At 40.5% G+C, this 16,315-nt stretch overlaps 2 protein-coding genes across 4 annotated transcripts; one reads left to right on the top strand and one right to left on the bottom strand.

Moving 5' to 3' along the window:
* The first annotated feature begins 4,843 nt into the window (after window positions 1–4,843).
* sgo1 (shugoshin 1) lies at window positions 4,844–7,964 on the top strand. Of its 2 annotated transcripts, none has more exons than XM_072447478.1 (9): window positions 4,844–4,965; window positions 5,131–5,285; window positions 5,386–5,594; window positions 5,684–5,730; window positions 5,820–5,905; window positions 5,996–6,877; window positions 7,026–7,196; window positions 7,399–7,525; window positions 7,599–7,964. In XM_072447478.1, exons 2-9 carry the CDS (start codon window positions 5,141–5,143, stop codon window positions 7,756–7,758), a joined length of 1,827 nt encoding a protein of 608 aa, XP_072303579.1. In that variant the 5' UTR covers window positions 4,844–4,965; window positions 5,131–5,140; the 3' UTR covers window positions 7,759–7,964. The 2 variants fall into 2 exon arrangements, with proteins under 2 accessions (XP_072303579.1, XP_072303578.1); XM_072447477.1 differs by having other exon boundaries at window positions 4,848–4,965; window positions 7,330–7,525.
* A 527-nt stretch (window positions 7,965–8,491) lies between these two features.
* kat2b (K(lysine) acetyltransferase 2B) lies at window positions 8,492–15,977 on the bottom strand. Of its 2 annotated transcripts, none has more exons than XM_072447475.1 (18): window positions 15,648–15,977; window positions 14,745–14,871; window positions 14,259–14,404; window positions 14,084–14,170; window positions 13,820–14,001; window positions 13,555–13,746; window positions 12,784–12,887; window positions 12,540–12,665; window positions 11,635–11,768; window positions 11,344–11,552; window positions 11,138–11,264; window positions 10,932–11,042; window positions 10,600–10,743; window positions 10,417–10,531; window positions 10,301–10,331; window positions 10,169–10,232; window positions 10,007–10,091; window positions 8,492–9,564 (listed from the first exon to the last, which is right to left on the bottom strand). In XM_072447475.1, the coding sequence occupies exons 1-18, from the start codon at window positions 15,855–15,857 to the stop codon at window positions 9,371–9,373; spliced, it is 2,388 nt and encodes a 795-aa protein (XP_072303576.1). In that variant the 5' UTR covers window positions 15,858–15,977; the 3' UTR covers window positions 8,492–9,370. The 2 variants fall into 2 exon arrangements, with proteins under 2 accessions (XP_072303576.1, XP_072303577.1); XM_072447476.1 differs by lacking the exon at window positions 15,648–15,977 and adding an exon at window positions 15,052–15,426.
* Window positions 15,978–16,315: the final 338 nt, after the last annotated feature.

Raw genomic sequence — 16,315 nt, 5'->3', positions numbered from 1 at the left:
CTGAGGTGATGTGGGTCCCATTTTAATTCTTGCCTAATGCAGTTAAAGGAGTTCGACTGTTGCACTTCTGCTGCGGCTCTGCCAAAACAGCGTGGCTTCAGTCAGACTTAATCTCATTTCAATCCTCCTTCTGAAACACCAGATAAAAAACTGTAAGCTTATTTGATTTCATGCTATTCATTTTCAGGACGAGATTATCTGTTGCCTCTAGCTTTTCCAGATAGAAACCAGATGCACCAGAATTATTTATCCCATAAAGGTGAGGATGGTTTATCAGTCACACTTCACTTGATGACAACATCCATCCATCCATCCATCCATCCATTTTCTACTGCTTCCATCCATTTGTTCCCTTTCGGGGTCGCGGGTGACTGGAGCCTATCCCAGTGACTTTGGGCCTTAGGCGGGGTACACCCTGGACAGTGGCCAACTCGTCGCAGGACCAACACAGAAACATAGACATTACAGACAGCCATTCACTCTCACAACATATTTCTTTAAATGTGTTAAAAATATAAAATATGTTTAAATGTACATTATTTGAGAGCCTCTACTCTTACAATGATTATAGTTTTGATCTTTCCGTGACCTCTAGATCTCTGCTCCTCCGTAGTCAATGCCCCGACACTAAACTGTATTAATACATTTTATATTTTGGTCTTTGCTCCATGCTGCCGTTCCAGAGTAAATATTTCCAGCAGAACCCTATTACCAATCAATCAGTGCACAAGGATTCTCCCTCTGTCACAGTTGTCTTCATTATTATTATTATGAATGGGGTGTTGATTAAGAACATCTGTGTGTGGGACGTCCCGTCTCATTCACTGTCAGGGTCCAGGCCTCCCTCTGTGGGTCTTTTTCCACTGTAACATGGACACAGATAAATAGACATCCATCTCAATGGTGGTCCATGAGCTCCATGTTTAGGCGGCCCATGATCTCCATGTTTAGTGCTGACTCTGGCACCAGCAGGAGGCCGGCCCATGAGCTCCATGTTTAGTCCTGACTCTGGCATCAACAGGAGGGTGGTCCATGAGCTCCATGTTTAGTCCTGACTCTGGCACCAACAGGAGGCGGCCCATGAGCTCCATGTTTAGTCCTGACTCTGGCACCAGCAGGAGGCTGGCCCATGAGCTTCTCAGAGTCCGAGAAGGTTCATAACATGTAATTTTGTCATAATAGACATCTTGTATGATAAACATAGATTTCTTTGTCCATTTATTTTGGGTGTTTGAGTTTCATAAGAGTTTGTTATCGAATGACATTTGTGTTCTTGACCAAGGAAGTTCGGTTTTTGCCATTGTTGCAATACATACATTTTACGAGGAAACCACATCAGGATCAGATCCGAAATATATGCACAAGGGGATGAAAAGCCTTTGTGCTTCAATGAAGCGAGAGAGAATTTACACCTGAACTAGAATTTGAGCTGCCCGGACGTTCCTAACTTTGCATTTGAAATGGTGTCTATATCCACTATGTTTCCTTTCCCCTCCCACAGACTTGGCTTGTTTGAGAGTGCAGCAGTTCAGTGAAGACAAAGATGGGTGGGCACAGCCAGTGATGCACTGGTGTAAACAGCAGCTGTGCCGGAAGCCTAAGTTAAAAGTTCAAATTGTGGTCCATCATTTCCAGCTCCCTCCGCGCTCTGCTGCAAAAGCTGTGGAGATTTTGTCTGTTCTGTAAAAGGCTCAATGGGGCGTTCAAGTGCAGCATGTAAGACACAAAGTAGAACGCACAAGCCCCACTGAGAGACCATTTCAATCCTGCTAAACTATGATGCATTGTGTTTTCTAACAACTCACATCATCAGGACCAGGGCTTCAACAACACTGTTCCTCGCACTCTGTATCTAAAGCTATTTCAGTCCAGTTGAACCTATACAGCCAAAAACACTTCCTTTCCCCATTTTATTATTCTATGTTGCTCCAAAGCAAATCGTTTTGATATATGATCTATACATTCAATTAACTACATTTTACAGTAAACATTCATTTTTCTTTTGGAGTGCAGCTATGATAATCTGATCTTTTATATGTTTGTTGTTGATTGTTTTTCATGCACATTTTGAATAGAAAATAGTTTATATTAAAAAAATGCTGCAAAATGAGCTGATCAAAAATTGAAATGGACCAAAATGTATGTTTTAAACTTAAGCAATCAGATCTAAAATCTAAACAAAGAATTAAATAATACTTTGCATTAGACATGTTTTAACACATTTTTGTTTTATTTGACATATATCGTTATCGGGATACTCCAAAAAAATTGGAGAAATGTATTCTTATCAATATTGCTCCAAGTTTCACTGTCTTTCTGCTGCAGTTACACCAATCAAGGCAGTGGAAGTTAAGACTAAATATAGCTTGCTTTAATTAGAAGATTTGCAGCGGAATAATGTAGGTTAGCGAGAGAACCAGAAACATTTTCTCACACTTCTCAATCAGACAAGACATCTCTGATCATAATAAGAATGTACTGCTATACATGTAACACATGTATATATACACATATATATTCACCCAACCAGAGCATAGGAACAGTTCTCTCATGCTGCTTCCATGAGTGTTTGGATGGTAACACCAGTGTTATGGTTTCATTAAGATACATTGTGGCACTAAACACACGAGATTTTCCATATTTAAAAGTGTAGCTGTGTATGAATCTGGCACAGAGGAGACGAGGGTGGATTAGAGTTAATACTTTTCATCTGGAAGGGAAAATAAATGAGCTGGTGAGCAGAGAAAAAGATGAGTAATGATGTGATTAATATTATATTTAATGAAAACCACAATAGTTAGAGACAATGCTGTTCATCTTTATGCAAGTCCTTCAATACAACAGATCCCAGTGACAGAGACATTAAAAATCAGTCTATTTAGCAGCACCAGATGGTAAGCTTAATATGAACGCATTTATTCCCAAAATGTCAGCTCAGTGGCAAAACACACAGTTGATGTTATGTAAATTCATTAAGTATATTTCGGTTCAGTGTTGGACACGCCCGAACAGGGTGAGAACAGAGAAAGATCTCTGCCAAGGCACTGGTGCTGCTCGAATGGCAATAATGGGTCATAGTCTAAGAAAATATCAGATCTCTTATGTCCTATCCAAGGAATACTCTTTGGTCACATAAGAATACTGCTATAAATTTTGACGTAACTTATAGAATGTTTGTTTTTAATACAGAAAACTCCACCTCTATAGACAATAATATTGCTTTTGCCACTAAACTGCCTAATCTTGTAACACAGCTCACTCTTTGTCATCTTGCTTGATTTGGCGATGATAACATTCCTACCTGGAAGCACTCAAGTGTCTCAAAAGCATTCATTTGAAACTGTACTCAAAAAGCTACTGTTAAATCTGAGAAAAATAAAACGTTGCAAATGACTGAAGACATGACTAATATGTTTCCATGCTGGGCAGTAACACTTCTCCCTGTGACTGTAGAGAGAATAATAGCCTGGGCAAACAAAATTGATCTTATAATTGAAAACGTGAGTCATAATGTGCTGCTGTAGCTCACTTAAAACAGACCACTAAAACACTCACTCACACCCTGACCTATTCTGAGTGCAGAGCACGTCTGTTGTGTGAAGAGAAAGAAAAAATAATATTCTAATTGTTAAAGTTTTACTGAATCTGCCACATCTTATGGTACAGAGGCCTAATGCCTCTGTACCATAAGATACCTGTGTAGTGGTAGATTCATTTGGTTGCTGGTGAATAATTAACTGATTTGGTTATTTTATTTTGAATGTGACGCATGTCATTCCCACTAATGAAAGATTACCAACCCTTAATAATTCAACGGTTAATATAGATATTATGGAACAGTAATGCAGTATATTTTAGCCATTAAAATGCAATGCCTTTATTATAAATGGATTATTCCTGTTTGGTCCTCTTGGAACGCTTTGGGGATCCCGACCCCTAACACTGCTCAAAGGATGTTCTAATCTAGGCTATTGGGCCTATATAAAATGGCATACTCCATACACACCAATTGTATGTTAGTTTTTATACGCTTGTATGTTTTGAGATAAATTAAACCACTGATTGTAGAAAAAGCTTCAGTTGTAGTCATCTGGACTCAGTTTGAAAAAGTAGACGTTTCGACTCTCATTCAAACTGAGTCCAGATGACTACAACTGAAGCTTTTTCTACTATGGAACACGCCTGGACGAATGAGGGATTACACCGACATAAACCACTGATTATTATTCAGGAATTATTTTTAGATGCAGCAACAACTGTAGTACTATGTGAGCCTGAGGTATGATTGACGTTTAGACTTCAGACCTGGTTGTGCTGTTGGGCAGATCTAAACTGTCGTGTGCTTCCAGCTGATGACAGTGTGGACACAGCTCTCTAACACACTCCACTGGATGTTGCATAGCAGTGCACTGTGCTGTGCAGGGACGTTGGACTTTGACTCAGGAAAAAAGAGATCACAACGAATTGGTTAGTTTTTGTGGAAAGGAATAACGTTACCTTTGAACCCTTGCCTACCATTTATGCAGGTATGCATAAATGCATGATGGCTAGCAGGACCAGTCAGGGCTTTAAATGTGTCCTTGAGTGTGCTTCACAACCTTTTTGGCAAGATTCACAAACTTTTTCAGAAAGGCCACTTATTAACAAGGTAAACATATGGACTGACTGCTTTTGTTTCATTGACTTGACCACAATGACGAAGTAAAAACTACATGTTTATTACCGCCCTCTAGCGACATGTATTTATTTATTTTGCCCTCTGGCGACAGCTAGGAGTAATGCATACGGAAATGACGTGTCAGTTTCCACCAATCAGCTGCCGCGTCCTACAATTCGAACGTCAACTGATCGAGAGAGGCGGATGTGCTCCGAAATAGTACGTTTGTTTTGGGTCTTTAAAAATCCCAGAGACGCATTTCCTTTGACGGGTTTAATATTTCTACAGTTGGACTAATAACAACCAAAGTGAGTGCTATTAGTAATCCAGTAATAAAGTCTATAGACGGTCTAATTTAGGGGTAAGTTATACTTTTGGTCTGTCCCAGCATGAAACATCCTGCTAATCATGCTTTAGCATGTTCACTTTTGCAGTGTGGATGGTTATGTTCACATGAATTATGTCTGTTACAGATTCAGAAAAATGGTTAGAGAACGGGTGATGAAAAAGTCTTTCCAGGAAAGTCTGGAAGAAATAAAAGAGAAAATGAAAGAGAAGCGGAACAAGCGTTTAGCCAGCGTCTCGGCACCAAACCGAGGACGATCACGAATGATCACCAAATGCAACAGTGAGACCAAACACACCTTTATGATTATACGGATTATATGAATGTAGGGATCAGACAGATGATGATGGACAGAATATGTGACATGCATGTGTTCCCACAGGTAGCAGCTCCACAAACACAATCTTGAAGGGAGTCCAAGAGAACAACCAAGCTCTGGCTGTGGCTTTGCAGGCCGAGAAAGAAAAAGTGAGACTGGCTAATGCCGTGATTCTGCAGCTGAAGAGGGAACAGCAGGCTCTGTTTCTTCACCTGCTTCTGCTTAAAAAGAAACTCAAAGAGCGGGAAGCTCTTGCTGCAAACTCCTCAGGGGTACTGTATTACTCTCAAATATGAACAGTTTATTCCATAATGATACATTAATTTAGTAGGTCATCAAACTGTTCACGTTATTTTCACAGAACGCTTCTTCAAACAACATTGTCCCAACCATAAAAGAATCACAAAGGTAACTTCTTTATATATACTTTTCAATTGCAAATAATTTCCTTCATGACCGGTTTTTATTGTAAGAATCTGAATTTTAACTCATTTAAGGGTCAGTGATGGTTACCATGACAGGACGAAACATAATAAGAGCATTGTTGAGACCCCTCCTCAAAAAAGCTCCCCTTTGTGTGCAGGTACATCTATAGGTTTACGATGTTTTACTCTTGCTTTTTAACATTACTCTTGTTTTTAATTATTATTCCTGTTTATTTTTTTAAAACAAGAAGGCAAACCAGCAAGGCTGCCATCGACTGTGGGAGTCAGACGCTGTCAAACAGGCAGAAGCAGGAGACGATCTGACCATGTGCAGGAACTTAAGATGATGAGTGAGGACTCTGGTGCTTGTTTAGAGATTCTAACAGCCAGTCCTATTTGTAGTGAGAAGGCAAACCAAACACAAACTCCTCTGTCTGAAGAGCCAGTGTTAAAAGAGCCTAATGAAGAGTTCCAGCACTCAACACCTGAACCTGCTCCAGCTAAAAGCATCAAGCAATCACAACCTGGCAGGAAACTGCAGACCAGGGCCAAAGCAGAAGTGGCTCAGAAGAAACCGGATCGTGGGCGTAAAGCAGAGCGAGGTCCTTTAAAGAAACCATGGGAAAATTCCAAACCAAGAACCCGCTCAAAGAGTCGGGATCGTTCTGCCACACGCTCGAAAACTGCCCCTGCACAACAAAACAAGCTGAACACTTCACTGGGATTCAATGACACGTTTGATTTTGAATTTGAGGAGGCTGTTCACGTTACACCCTTTAGAGCAAAAGCAGAAGATGAAGAGCCAGAAATACATATTTGTAAAGAACCGGCTAAAGAGTCACCAGTTGTGTCCACAGGGAAAGATTCACTGTCACTACCATCTTCTGAATCTGAGGACAGTCTGTATGTCCCACAGAAAAGCAGGAAAAAACAGGTGTCACCTGAAAACGCAAAGGCCATGAACACACGCAGAGGCAGACCATCAAAGAAAGTCCGAGGGAAAGATGAAAACGCATCGCCACACAAGGAGTTAAATGGTGAGAGCCCTAAGGTTGAGCGGTCTCATACTGAAGAAATCCCCCAGTTGAAGTCTCTTGAGAAGGAAAGAATTTATGAAGGAAATCACGCTGGTGAGTAAATTAGCATTGTAGTGATTGTTTGTAGTTCTTTTCAATTCTTATGCTATAAAATAAATCTCACACATGGCATTTTTGTTTGTAAATACCATATATTCAACACTGTGCTTCATATGATTCCACTTTTTCCTTTACTCTTTAGATCCCATAGAAGTGGGCATTGAGGACCACTGCCTTCCCCCTGTCAGTCCTTTGGTTGAAGCTGAAATAAAGAGAATTGATGAAGTCCTTTCAAATTTTGGAGAATCTTCTAATGACAACTCTGCACTCCTAACTGACCAGACGCCACAGAGAGTGAAGTCATGCAAAAGACGTGAGTCATTTTTGAATCTTTCTCCTTTACAATCCCACCAGGTTTCCTCAGTCATCCACTGCTCTGCACACTGTTCACTTTTAAGTTCACCCGTGCCATAACTTTACCGCACATATTCTTCACATTTTCACAGGTGGGCTTGGTGTAAGGCCTGTTGGGCGGGGCTTTAGTCTGTGTGATGTGACAAATCTGTCGCCTGCAGCCTATCGGAAGATCCAGCGTGGGGGATCTCGACTCTCGGACGTGCGCTGCTCCACTCCAACTCAGGGCCCGGCTCGCAAACGCCGCTGCACCATGACTGTGGACTACAAGGAGCCCTCACTCAACGCGTCAGTCTGCCTTTTGTACTGCTACTGTCTTAACAACCTTCAAAATATCACCAACACATTTCTATCTTTACAGGAAACTTAGGCGAGGGGACAAGCACACGGATGTGGAGTTCCTACGCTCGCCTATTTTCAAGCAGAAGTCTGGAAGAAGGTCCATTCAGTCATCAAGAAGCTCCATGAAAATGCAGCAGCCTTTTGAAAAATATAACGAGTCATTTGTTGGCTGTCGATAAAGGCAGCTACTTCCTCCATGGACTAGATTTAGCATCAGTGGTTTTAATGTTTTTAATGTTTTTTATTTCACTCTCTAATGTGACAACTTTTTATAAACTTACCTGTACGCTTAGTAATATGCTTAAATTCAGCAGGTAGTCTCGTCTGATCTGAGGTCGTAGTCGAATGGAGCGGGGCCGCGAGGGTTAGGGTTAGGCGTGGCCGCACCGGCATGTATTTAATGCTGTGTATTATCGACGCCAGTGTTACGATTACTGTGAGAAAAATCATGATTTAACAATTATTCACGATTATTGAAACTTTGGCTAAACAACAGTGAAATCTTTAATTTTCTTTCATTCTCATGGTCTTATTTTACTGTTTGTGAATGGCTTTATGAACTCTCTGAAAGATAATAAATGTTAAATGTGCTGAAAATACCAGATAAATATTTTATTTTTAAAAAGACATAAATAACTAACAAGTTTTTTTGGTTCTAACGATTATATTATGATTATATCGATTCACCTGATACTCTTGCCATCCCTAGTGTGCATTTGTCTTAGTGTTTTGATGCTTTTATGACATCCTGATAATCAGAACATGTCATATATAAATGTAGTTTTGAGTGATTGCAATATTTGGTTTTTATGTGTATTTCTGAATCACAATTACCGGTAGATGTATAGTAATTTCAGAAAAGTGTACTTAATTCATAAAAAAGCTGTATTCGTTCTAAAAAAATGGCACACATAGCTGCACTTGTGTTTTATTCAGTCTACAAAAGAGGCTAACATTATGCCAGTAAAACTACTTGTACAAAGAGGATGAAATATTTTTTCCTCGACAAACATTCTAAATGTCTTTCAAACGTACAAACAGATTTTGTCCTCATTATAAAACAGCAAAACTACATTGTATTGCACAATGTATAAAGTTCAATCTCCTTCTGCAGAACAAAAGACAGAAAAATAAATTAAGACCATGTCTTAATCATAGTTAAATTACAGCGCATAAATAATAAACTAGTCTATTAAATTAGCATTTAGTCAATAGTGATTAGTCTTAATCAACAAATTTAGCAAAAAGTAAAAGACAGTTAAGTAATTCTTGAAAAAATAAAAGTGCTTTATATGCAAACTGCCCTATGCGGTTTACTGAGAATAATTTTAATATCTGGAACTAAAAATATATTATATACACCTTTCAAATATACAAGGGAATATTCATTTCTGTCAATAAAATCTGTACAAATTTAAAATATGTATATCTTCTTTTTGGCAGGATGAACTCACCACTGACAAATATGATCTTTTTACACAAACAGAACATCTCAGCCAGGCCAGATCTGTTTTAACACAAACAGTTTAAGATGGGCTAACGACATGTATCCTGAGTCAACTGAGACTTCTATAAAGGGCTGGAGACTGAACTACTCAAGTGAAATGATTATTACCAGTGTTTCCAATACTGTCAAAATGGACTTGAAACAAGAAACATCTTCTTTTGACATCTACAGTCTGCTGGTCATCTGGGAGGCCTTACCTCGTGGCAGGTGCTTTAAACAGTTATTCATCCTCTCCAGATCTCCTTAGGCACCTTCAAGCTTATTATGTCCCATTGTAAAACATGCTACTTCTCAATGAGTCCTGCCTCTTTGATCTTGGTGTAGAAGAATTTCTCCAGTAAGTTGGCGCACTTGTAGTACTCGCTCTCCGGGGGATTGTACTCTCGACAGTTGGTGAAGATTCGCTGCATGTCCGCCATGAACAACTTACGCGTAGTGTAATATCTGCTTTTTAGGCGCTCGCTCATAGTCTTGAGATCTGAAAAAAAGTGATTATATATGACTTTGTTTACTCGTTAGTATCTCTGTCATGACTGGATCGATTAGCATGAAAGTTCAATGTTCAATGTCTTCTCTGAAAAAAGACAATCAACTAAAATAATCTTTTTTTTGGCCAGTAGGTTTTATTAGACAGGACAGCTGAGCATGAGATGAGGATGAGAGAGAAGGGAGGACATTCAGTAAAACTCAAACTCACAACACTGTGGCCGGCTGCACTGGCATGTGTGCTGCTGCTTAATCACTCCACCACCGGGCAGCACAAGGTAATAAACTGAAGTATTAAAAAGTAAGCCCTTACTATAACGGCCACCCTTGTGGATTTCTAATATTTTTGATTTTTGCATAAAGGTTGCCATGAATATAAACGGCTCACAGTAACTTATCCAGCTCATTTTCAGAGGTTCGGGACTCTAACGTACCCATGGGAAAGCGGATGACTTGGTAGTACCCAGGTGCTTCTGTTTTCTTCACAGGCTCCATGAAAGGCCAGGCATTTTGGTGACTCTAGGAGTTAAAAGACAAATGTAAGACTTATAAGCATATAGTTAATGAACAGTCTAATGTCCCCTATAATATCAGACCTTTACGTGCTGGAGGATGGTCTTTAACGTGCTGTACAGTTGATCCGGGTCCTTCAGTTCCTTCCTATGTCAAACAAGAACATTTGTAAATCTTGTCTCTAGAGCTGCTTAATGGGCTTAAGTAAAACAAACCCTTTTACAAGTGGCTTCCAGCCAGTGTCACCTGTTGAAGAAAAACAAAATATAAAATATGGATGTTGTATTTTAATCTATTAGAGAAATATTAAACTGTGAGTAATGAATCTTACGTATGCCAGGTATGCTTTCAATGGGAATTTGTCGCACACCTTCCTTAAAGCAGGAAAGTCCGGGGTAAACTTTTCTGATCTGGGCCTGTTTCCTTTCAATCAGTTTCTTTATTATCTGAAGACAGAGAAGTTGGATATTCAGACAATGGCATTTATATGTATATTGTTAATAGAATAATATACCTCTTTTTGCTTTTTAATGATAACAGAGAACTCAGTGTAAGGGATGCTGGGGTTGAGCTCACAGCCCATTAAAGTGGCACCCTCATAGTCTTTGATATACCCCACGTATTTGGCCTTAGGAACCTTTATGTCTTTTGAGAAACCCTAAAGGAATGGGAGAGAAAGAAAGGAAGGAAAGGATTGATTAGATTGGCACAAGAACACAGCTTCTTTTCTTTACAAGTCATGGGAGATATCTAATTATAATTTTCATCAATATGGTTAAAGCGAGGGATCTAAAATGGCTCTTTGGAGAACAAGGCCATTTATAAAACAAATTAATTCTTTTAAACCTGTTTTTTGAAATAGCCAATTGCATATTCATCAGCATAGGTGAGGAAGTTGAGGATTTCGTGCTTGATGTGGTATTCTTTCAAATGGTTCATCAAATGGGTCCCATATCCCTATAAGACAAAAAAAAATAATGATAAAAATAATAATAACTGATGGTGTCATTTCTATAAAAAACAAAACATCACTTGAACTAGGGATGTCTTACTTTGACTTGTTCGTTTGACGTGACGGCACAGAAGACAATTTCTGTAAAACCCTGTGAGGGAAACATCCGGAAGCAGATCCCACCAATGACCCGACCATCTTTAATTAAGGACAGCGTCTTGTGCTTTCTGTCAGAACATACATAACTGAGAAAACAGCAGTAAAATCAGTGGTAAAATCGTCTGCCAAAACAGCGGCTCTACTCACGGGTCAAAGACGAGCCGTGTGATGTACTCCTTGGGCATTCGGGGCAGCTGGTGCGAGAACACATTCTGCAGGCCCACCAGCCACATCAGAATCCTCTTGTTGGGTTTTTGGTTCAGCGAATTCCCAATGACGTGGAACTCGATCACACCGCGGCGCTCCTCCAGACGGGCCGCCTCATCTCGCGCCGAATGAGCAGACAGTAAAGTGGTCTACAACAAATAACACACATTTAAGCCCTACACCAGTCAATAGTACATATGAAGGTTTACAGTTAGATGAATGGTAATTTACCTCAGGAATAGCAGCAGGGTCTGTGATGGTTGCCATGACTTCGTTGATTAGCTCCACGGGGATGTCTCCCATCACTCTGAGCCTCTTGTTTTCCTCATGAATGAGCGGCTCTGAAGCTTTGCGTTTCTCGCCAACTGTGGTTAAAACACAGATAATGCATGACTACGGTAGGTAAATATACTAATATACTACAAATGGTTATAACAATAGCATTATATAGCTAATAGTGTTTTTCTTTCATTGAAAATAATGAAAGGTCAGGAAGCTGAATCTGGATGAACCTAATCACATGTTATGCCATGCTGTACATTGAATTACACACATTCAGAGGCTGTGTGGCCTTATTTGGGTTCCAGGAGGTTCACACATTAGCTGTTTTTGTGTATAAAGTCATATGTAAATGTGCCCCTTGCTACTTAAATGCGCTGACGCAGAGAGCAGAGGGTCATTTTGCCCTGCGCTCATGTTATTCATCTTGGGATTAAGAACTCACTGGGGAAAGAAAGCATTTTGCTCCTGCAGCTTCAAGTGGACTTGAGGTTGGTAGAACTGGTCTCACTTAAGGTTTTTTTGAGTGAGTTTAAAAAATAGAGAAATCTCAGCTTTTAACTGTAAACTTATTTGTTCTTAAACGTCTCTTAATTGTGTAAATGTTTTTTATGATTTGTGTGCTGTCGTCTTTTTTACTTTGCCCTAGGCACCCCTTGAAAAAGAGGTCTCAGTCTTAATGGGTGATCACCTGGTAAAATAAAGGTTAAAAAAAATAATAATAATAGATATTAAGTAGAGGACAGAGGCCACAGTGAGTAAATACCAGTTACACCTCCCTTTATGGACACTGTATGCTTTGTGTTACTATGTTACTGTCATTACATTCTTTGAAAACGAAGGGCTAAAATTGATACCTGGGTTTGGCTCCAGAGCAGATGCTGGCTTACTGGCTGGACTCACACTGCCCCCGGTGGACAGATCTACAGAGACAGGGCTGGTGCTGTAGTACAATGGTCTGGTGACTGGGGGTGCACTAATCACTGTACAAATACAAAACAAACCATGTATTTCTCCATTACATAATGTTAGGACTGCATTAAGTTTACAGAAGAGTGTGTATCCATGGCTGTGTTTCAGATAAGCTCGTGTGTGCAGTACCTGTGTGGACAGGTATCTGCCCTCCTGAGGCTCCTGCCAGGAAATCTTGGCTCCAAATTGGAGAGTTATGACTGTACACCTCCTCCTCCAGCATTGACAAGAACCTTGAAACACACAGAACTCATGACTATATTCATGCGGACCACAAAAAGTTGAAAATAGGTTGTGTTAATGTGAGATTAACACTGAGTAGAGGATAATTCTGTTAAATGTCAATTTCCACTTCACTTCATTATGCCTGTCCACACAGATTTTGTATTAATTTTCTTCACTTAAGCTATCTAATGCATCTTCAAAACATAAAAAGATCATTTTAAATTGTTTGGGATGGTCCAAATTTATTCCACCCTTCCCTAAAGCATTCCAAGCATACTAATCATTTATGATATATGTACATTTATGATTTTTTCACAACTTTCAGAGGTCAGATTCAGGGTTTTGCCATCACAGCCACAGCTAGCATAAAAAGGTCTATAAAAAGATGCCGACAACACAGAGGCCTCATTTTGACCCTACAACATATTGTACTGTGGCAAAACAAACTTGACTTTAATGAAAAAAGATAGGACACAAGTACATCCACTTTTTTTGCTACTTAACTGTGTATGTGGTGTTTTAATAGCACTCTCTACTGTGCAAAGCCTAAAACAGAGTGTGTGCTACTGCCTGTGGCCAATACATTTCATAAGGTCTCAGGTCTGTCACATCACTCGCCTCTGCTCTGATTAGATTCTTGTGAAATTAAGTCCTGGTGGATGTCACTGTTCTTACTTAGGGAAATGTGTGAGAATAAGTGTGCGTTTCTCTGGGGGATGCTTGTCTTTCTCCTGCCGCGCCTGCTCCAGCAGCTGCTTCCTCATCACAGTGAACACCGAGCGCAACAGTGTCCGGCCGAAGATCTGCGTCGTCTCGTACCGGGGCAGACTGTCACAAAATTGAGGCACGTTGCAGTAGCATAGCCACCTGAGCAGACAGAGCAAATATAATGCCAACGTTTCACAAAAAGTTGTGATGTGGTTTCTGAGAGTGGACATACCTGGTGTAGTTTGCCTTGTATCCAGCTGCGTCATCATTGGGCACCCGCTGACGCCTCTGGGATGGGGTCTCCAGCTGCCAGTAGTTGATTTGGTTCAGGAACATCTTTGCCAGCTCCACAATAGTCTGACGCTCCTTAGAAGGAAGATGGCTGAATTTGTATTGGACAAAATTGTTTACTCCCTACAGCATGAGAAAAGAAGAGAAGAAAAAGGTTATATTCTTCATTGAGTTGTGTCTTCATTAAGTAATATGTTTCTGTTACCTGCTCTATACTAGGCCTTTCAAATGGAGGACTTTCCTGTGCTTCCAACATAGGCTTTCCCATCAACAGGATGGATTTCCTAAGCAACTGACATATAAACAAATAGACTTTAATCAACCTTATTAGATATTATGCACAGAATGTCATGTTATTTAAAGTAAAGATCAAAACTTACTTTGAAAAGGGAAAAGTAGACTTGTTTGGTGTCAGCATCCTCTTCTTTGTGAACACAGGTGTAAAGATACTCCACATCCATAACAATACCTAACAATCTGTTCATCTCCTCCTCGGAAACATTTTCAAGATGAGTGACGTGGTCACCTAAGCAAAGGCGAGAGCACACTATTTATTCAAATCAAATCAAATCAATTTATTTTTGTAAGGCCCAAAATTTATTGAAACCCAAGGAGAAGTTGAAAGGCCCATAAACAGTTTAGGGCTGTAGACAACTAAAGAGATTAAACTTAAATAATCTGTTTCTGTATATTTGTATAAAGAAAATCACTGGTAAACTGCGTGTTCATCTCAAGATATATCACTACGTCCCTTCTCCTTTCTGCTGTTAATAATAAAATCCTTAAATAAAACATTTTGGTCAGTTGACCAGTTAATCGACTAAAGGACTGAAGGTGAATAGTGAACAGTGAATCAGGTGATGTACCCAGTGTGTGCGAGCAGCTACGGCAGGGCTCCTGGAGGTTGACAGCGTTGGACTGCTGATCAGTGCGAGGGGGCGTGGGGGGTGGGTTCTGACTTTTCCAACCATTACACTTACAGGCTCCTTCAGCCTGAAACACAGTAAAACACAAATACATATAATAACTTAATAAAAATAATATCATTATTGTTATTAATAATAACAATAATATTAATATTAAAAAAATGCACAATCTTTACATTTTTATAAATCATTTGTGCACTGGTAATTTGAGTGACCACAGATATGCGAGGTATCTAGGGATATTTACTTTATTAATAATAGCCTTCTGCATCACGATTTATCTGCGTGACAGCAAATGACAAGAGGCTGTCACCGTCAGCTGAGGGCGCCTCTGCGCATGCGCCAAGAAGAACAACAAACTCCGCCCCTCGCAGCAGCTGTCACCATTGTGCTGTCCCCTGTCAAAACAAAGAGTCTGTGTCGCATCGGCTGCACACAGCCTCACAAATGTGCTTCTGGCTGCACTGTGCATTGACACAGCTGACAGAGGCGCTAAGGCCCCCCAGGGGAGAACTACACGCCCTCTCTGTCACGTACACTGCCAAATCCCCCCCGAGAACAAGCAGCGGTGAACCAATGTTTACGTCCACCAACCCCCACCACGACACAAACAGGAACATATCATCTGGGATGGTCTGCAACCAACACCCCACCGCCCAAAAGTGGCACGTAAATACGCTGTTATTAACTTGTTTAGCTTGCGTTACCCAAATTCAAATATCTAAGCGCTATGGCTTCCATTGCTTTGCTTGCGTTGAGAAAAGTCTTGCAGCTTATCCCGCATCAAAGCTCCCTTCATAAAGCAGAGGTAGTAACAACTGTCCTCTGGGGACCAATGCGTACTTTGCAGGATGAATAAACTCCGAGTTTTTCCAGTTTCTTGGGTCGGGGCGATGAGCGGAGCTGCGCCTTCTTCACGGCGATACGAGCGGATCCTCCAGCGGCGCCGGGGCCCTCGGTGCTGCCTGTTCCCCCGGCCCCCGGAGCCGCCGGCACTGAGCCCGCGGCCCCTATGGCCGGAGAGCCCTGCTGAAAGCCCGCACTGTCGGCCATGGTGTCCCCAGTGCAGACTGAGGGGCCGGGCCGTGTAGATCCGATTTGCAGCCCGCTCTAGTCCAATACTGGAGGATCAGACATGGCGCTCATCCTTGTTTTCAGTTTCTCATTGTAGGCCCATTTTCAGCCGCTAGGGGGCTGAGAAGGAGAGGGCCACAGGATATCACAAAGCAATAGAATTCAGAGGTCTAAATACTGTAATTCCATGGTCCCAAGGTCCATGTGAAAAACACAATTCAATTAAATCATCAAAACAGATTGTGAAGGCAAAATTAAGTTTGAATTGATTAATAGCATATATATAAATAGCACACGTCATATTTAGCAAATTGGAATAAGTAAATAAAATACAACCAGAAATTATAAGCAGTCACATTTCCAGAATTAATTTGGTAGTAATGACCAAATTATATCAACAATTATCTTGTAAAATTGAAATGTCCACAGATTCACAC

The sequence above is a fragment of the Eucyclogobius newberryi genome, unplaced genomic scaffold (assembly GCF_026437365.1).
Source record: "Eucyclogobius newberryi isolate DKJ021-1_F unplaced genomic scaffold, fEucNew1.0.hap1 SCAF_16, whole genome shotgun sequence".
Lineage (NCBI taxonomy): Eukaryota > Metazoa > Chordata > Actinopteri > Gobiiformes > Gobiidae > Eucyclogobius > Eucyclogobius newberryi.
The sequence above is the reverse complement of the archived record's forward strand: the minus strand, read 5'-3'. Positions and strand labels throughout refer to the sequence as shown.

Excerpts from the sequence above, each read along its gene's own strand:
- kat2b (XM_072447475.1), bottom strand. The coding sequence starts at position 15,857 with ATGGCCGACAGTGCGGGCTTTCAGCAGGGCTCTCCGGCCATAGGGGCC. Across the intron at positions 11,265-11,343 it reads ACACGGCTCGTCTTTGACCC|AAAGCACAAGACGCTGTCCT; the intron begins GTGAGTAGAGCC and ends ATGTTCTGACAG. Across the intron at positions 10,233-10,300 it reads TGGAAGCCACTTGTAAAAGG|GAAGGAACTGAAGGACCCGG; the intron begins GTTTGTTTTACT and ends TGTTTGACATAG.
- sgo1 (XM_072447477.1), top strand. The coding sequence starts at position 5,141 with ATGGTTAGAGAACGGGTGATGAAAAAGTCTTTCCAGGAAAGTCTGGAA. Across the intron at positions 5,731-5,819 it reads ACCATAAAAGAATCACAAAG|GGTCAGTGATGGTTACCATG; the intron begins GTAACTTCTTTA and ends AACTCATTTAAG. Across the intron at positions 5,906-5,995 it reads AAGCTCCCCTTTGTGTGCAG|AAGGCAAACCAGCAAGGCTG; the intron begins GTACATCTATAG and ends TTTTAAAACAAG.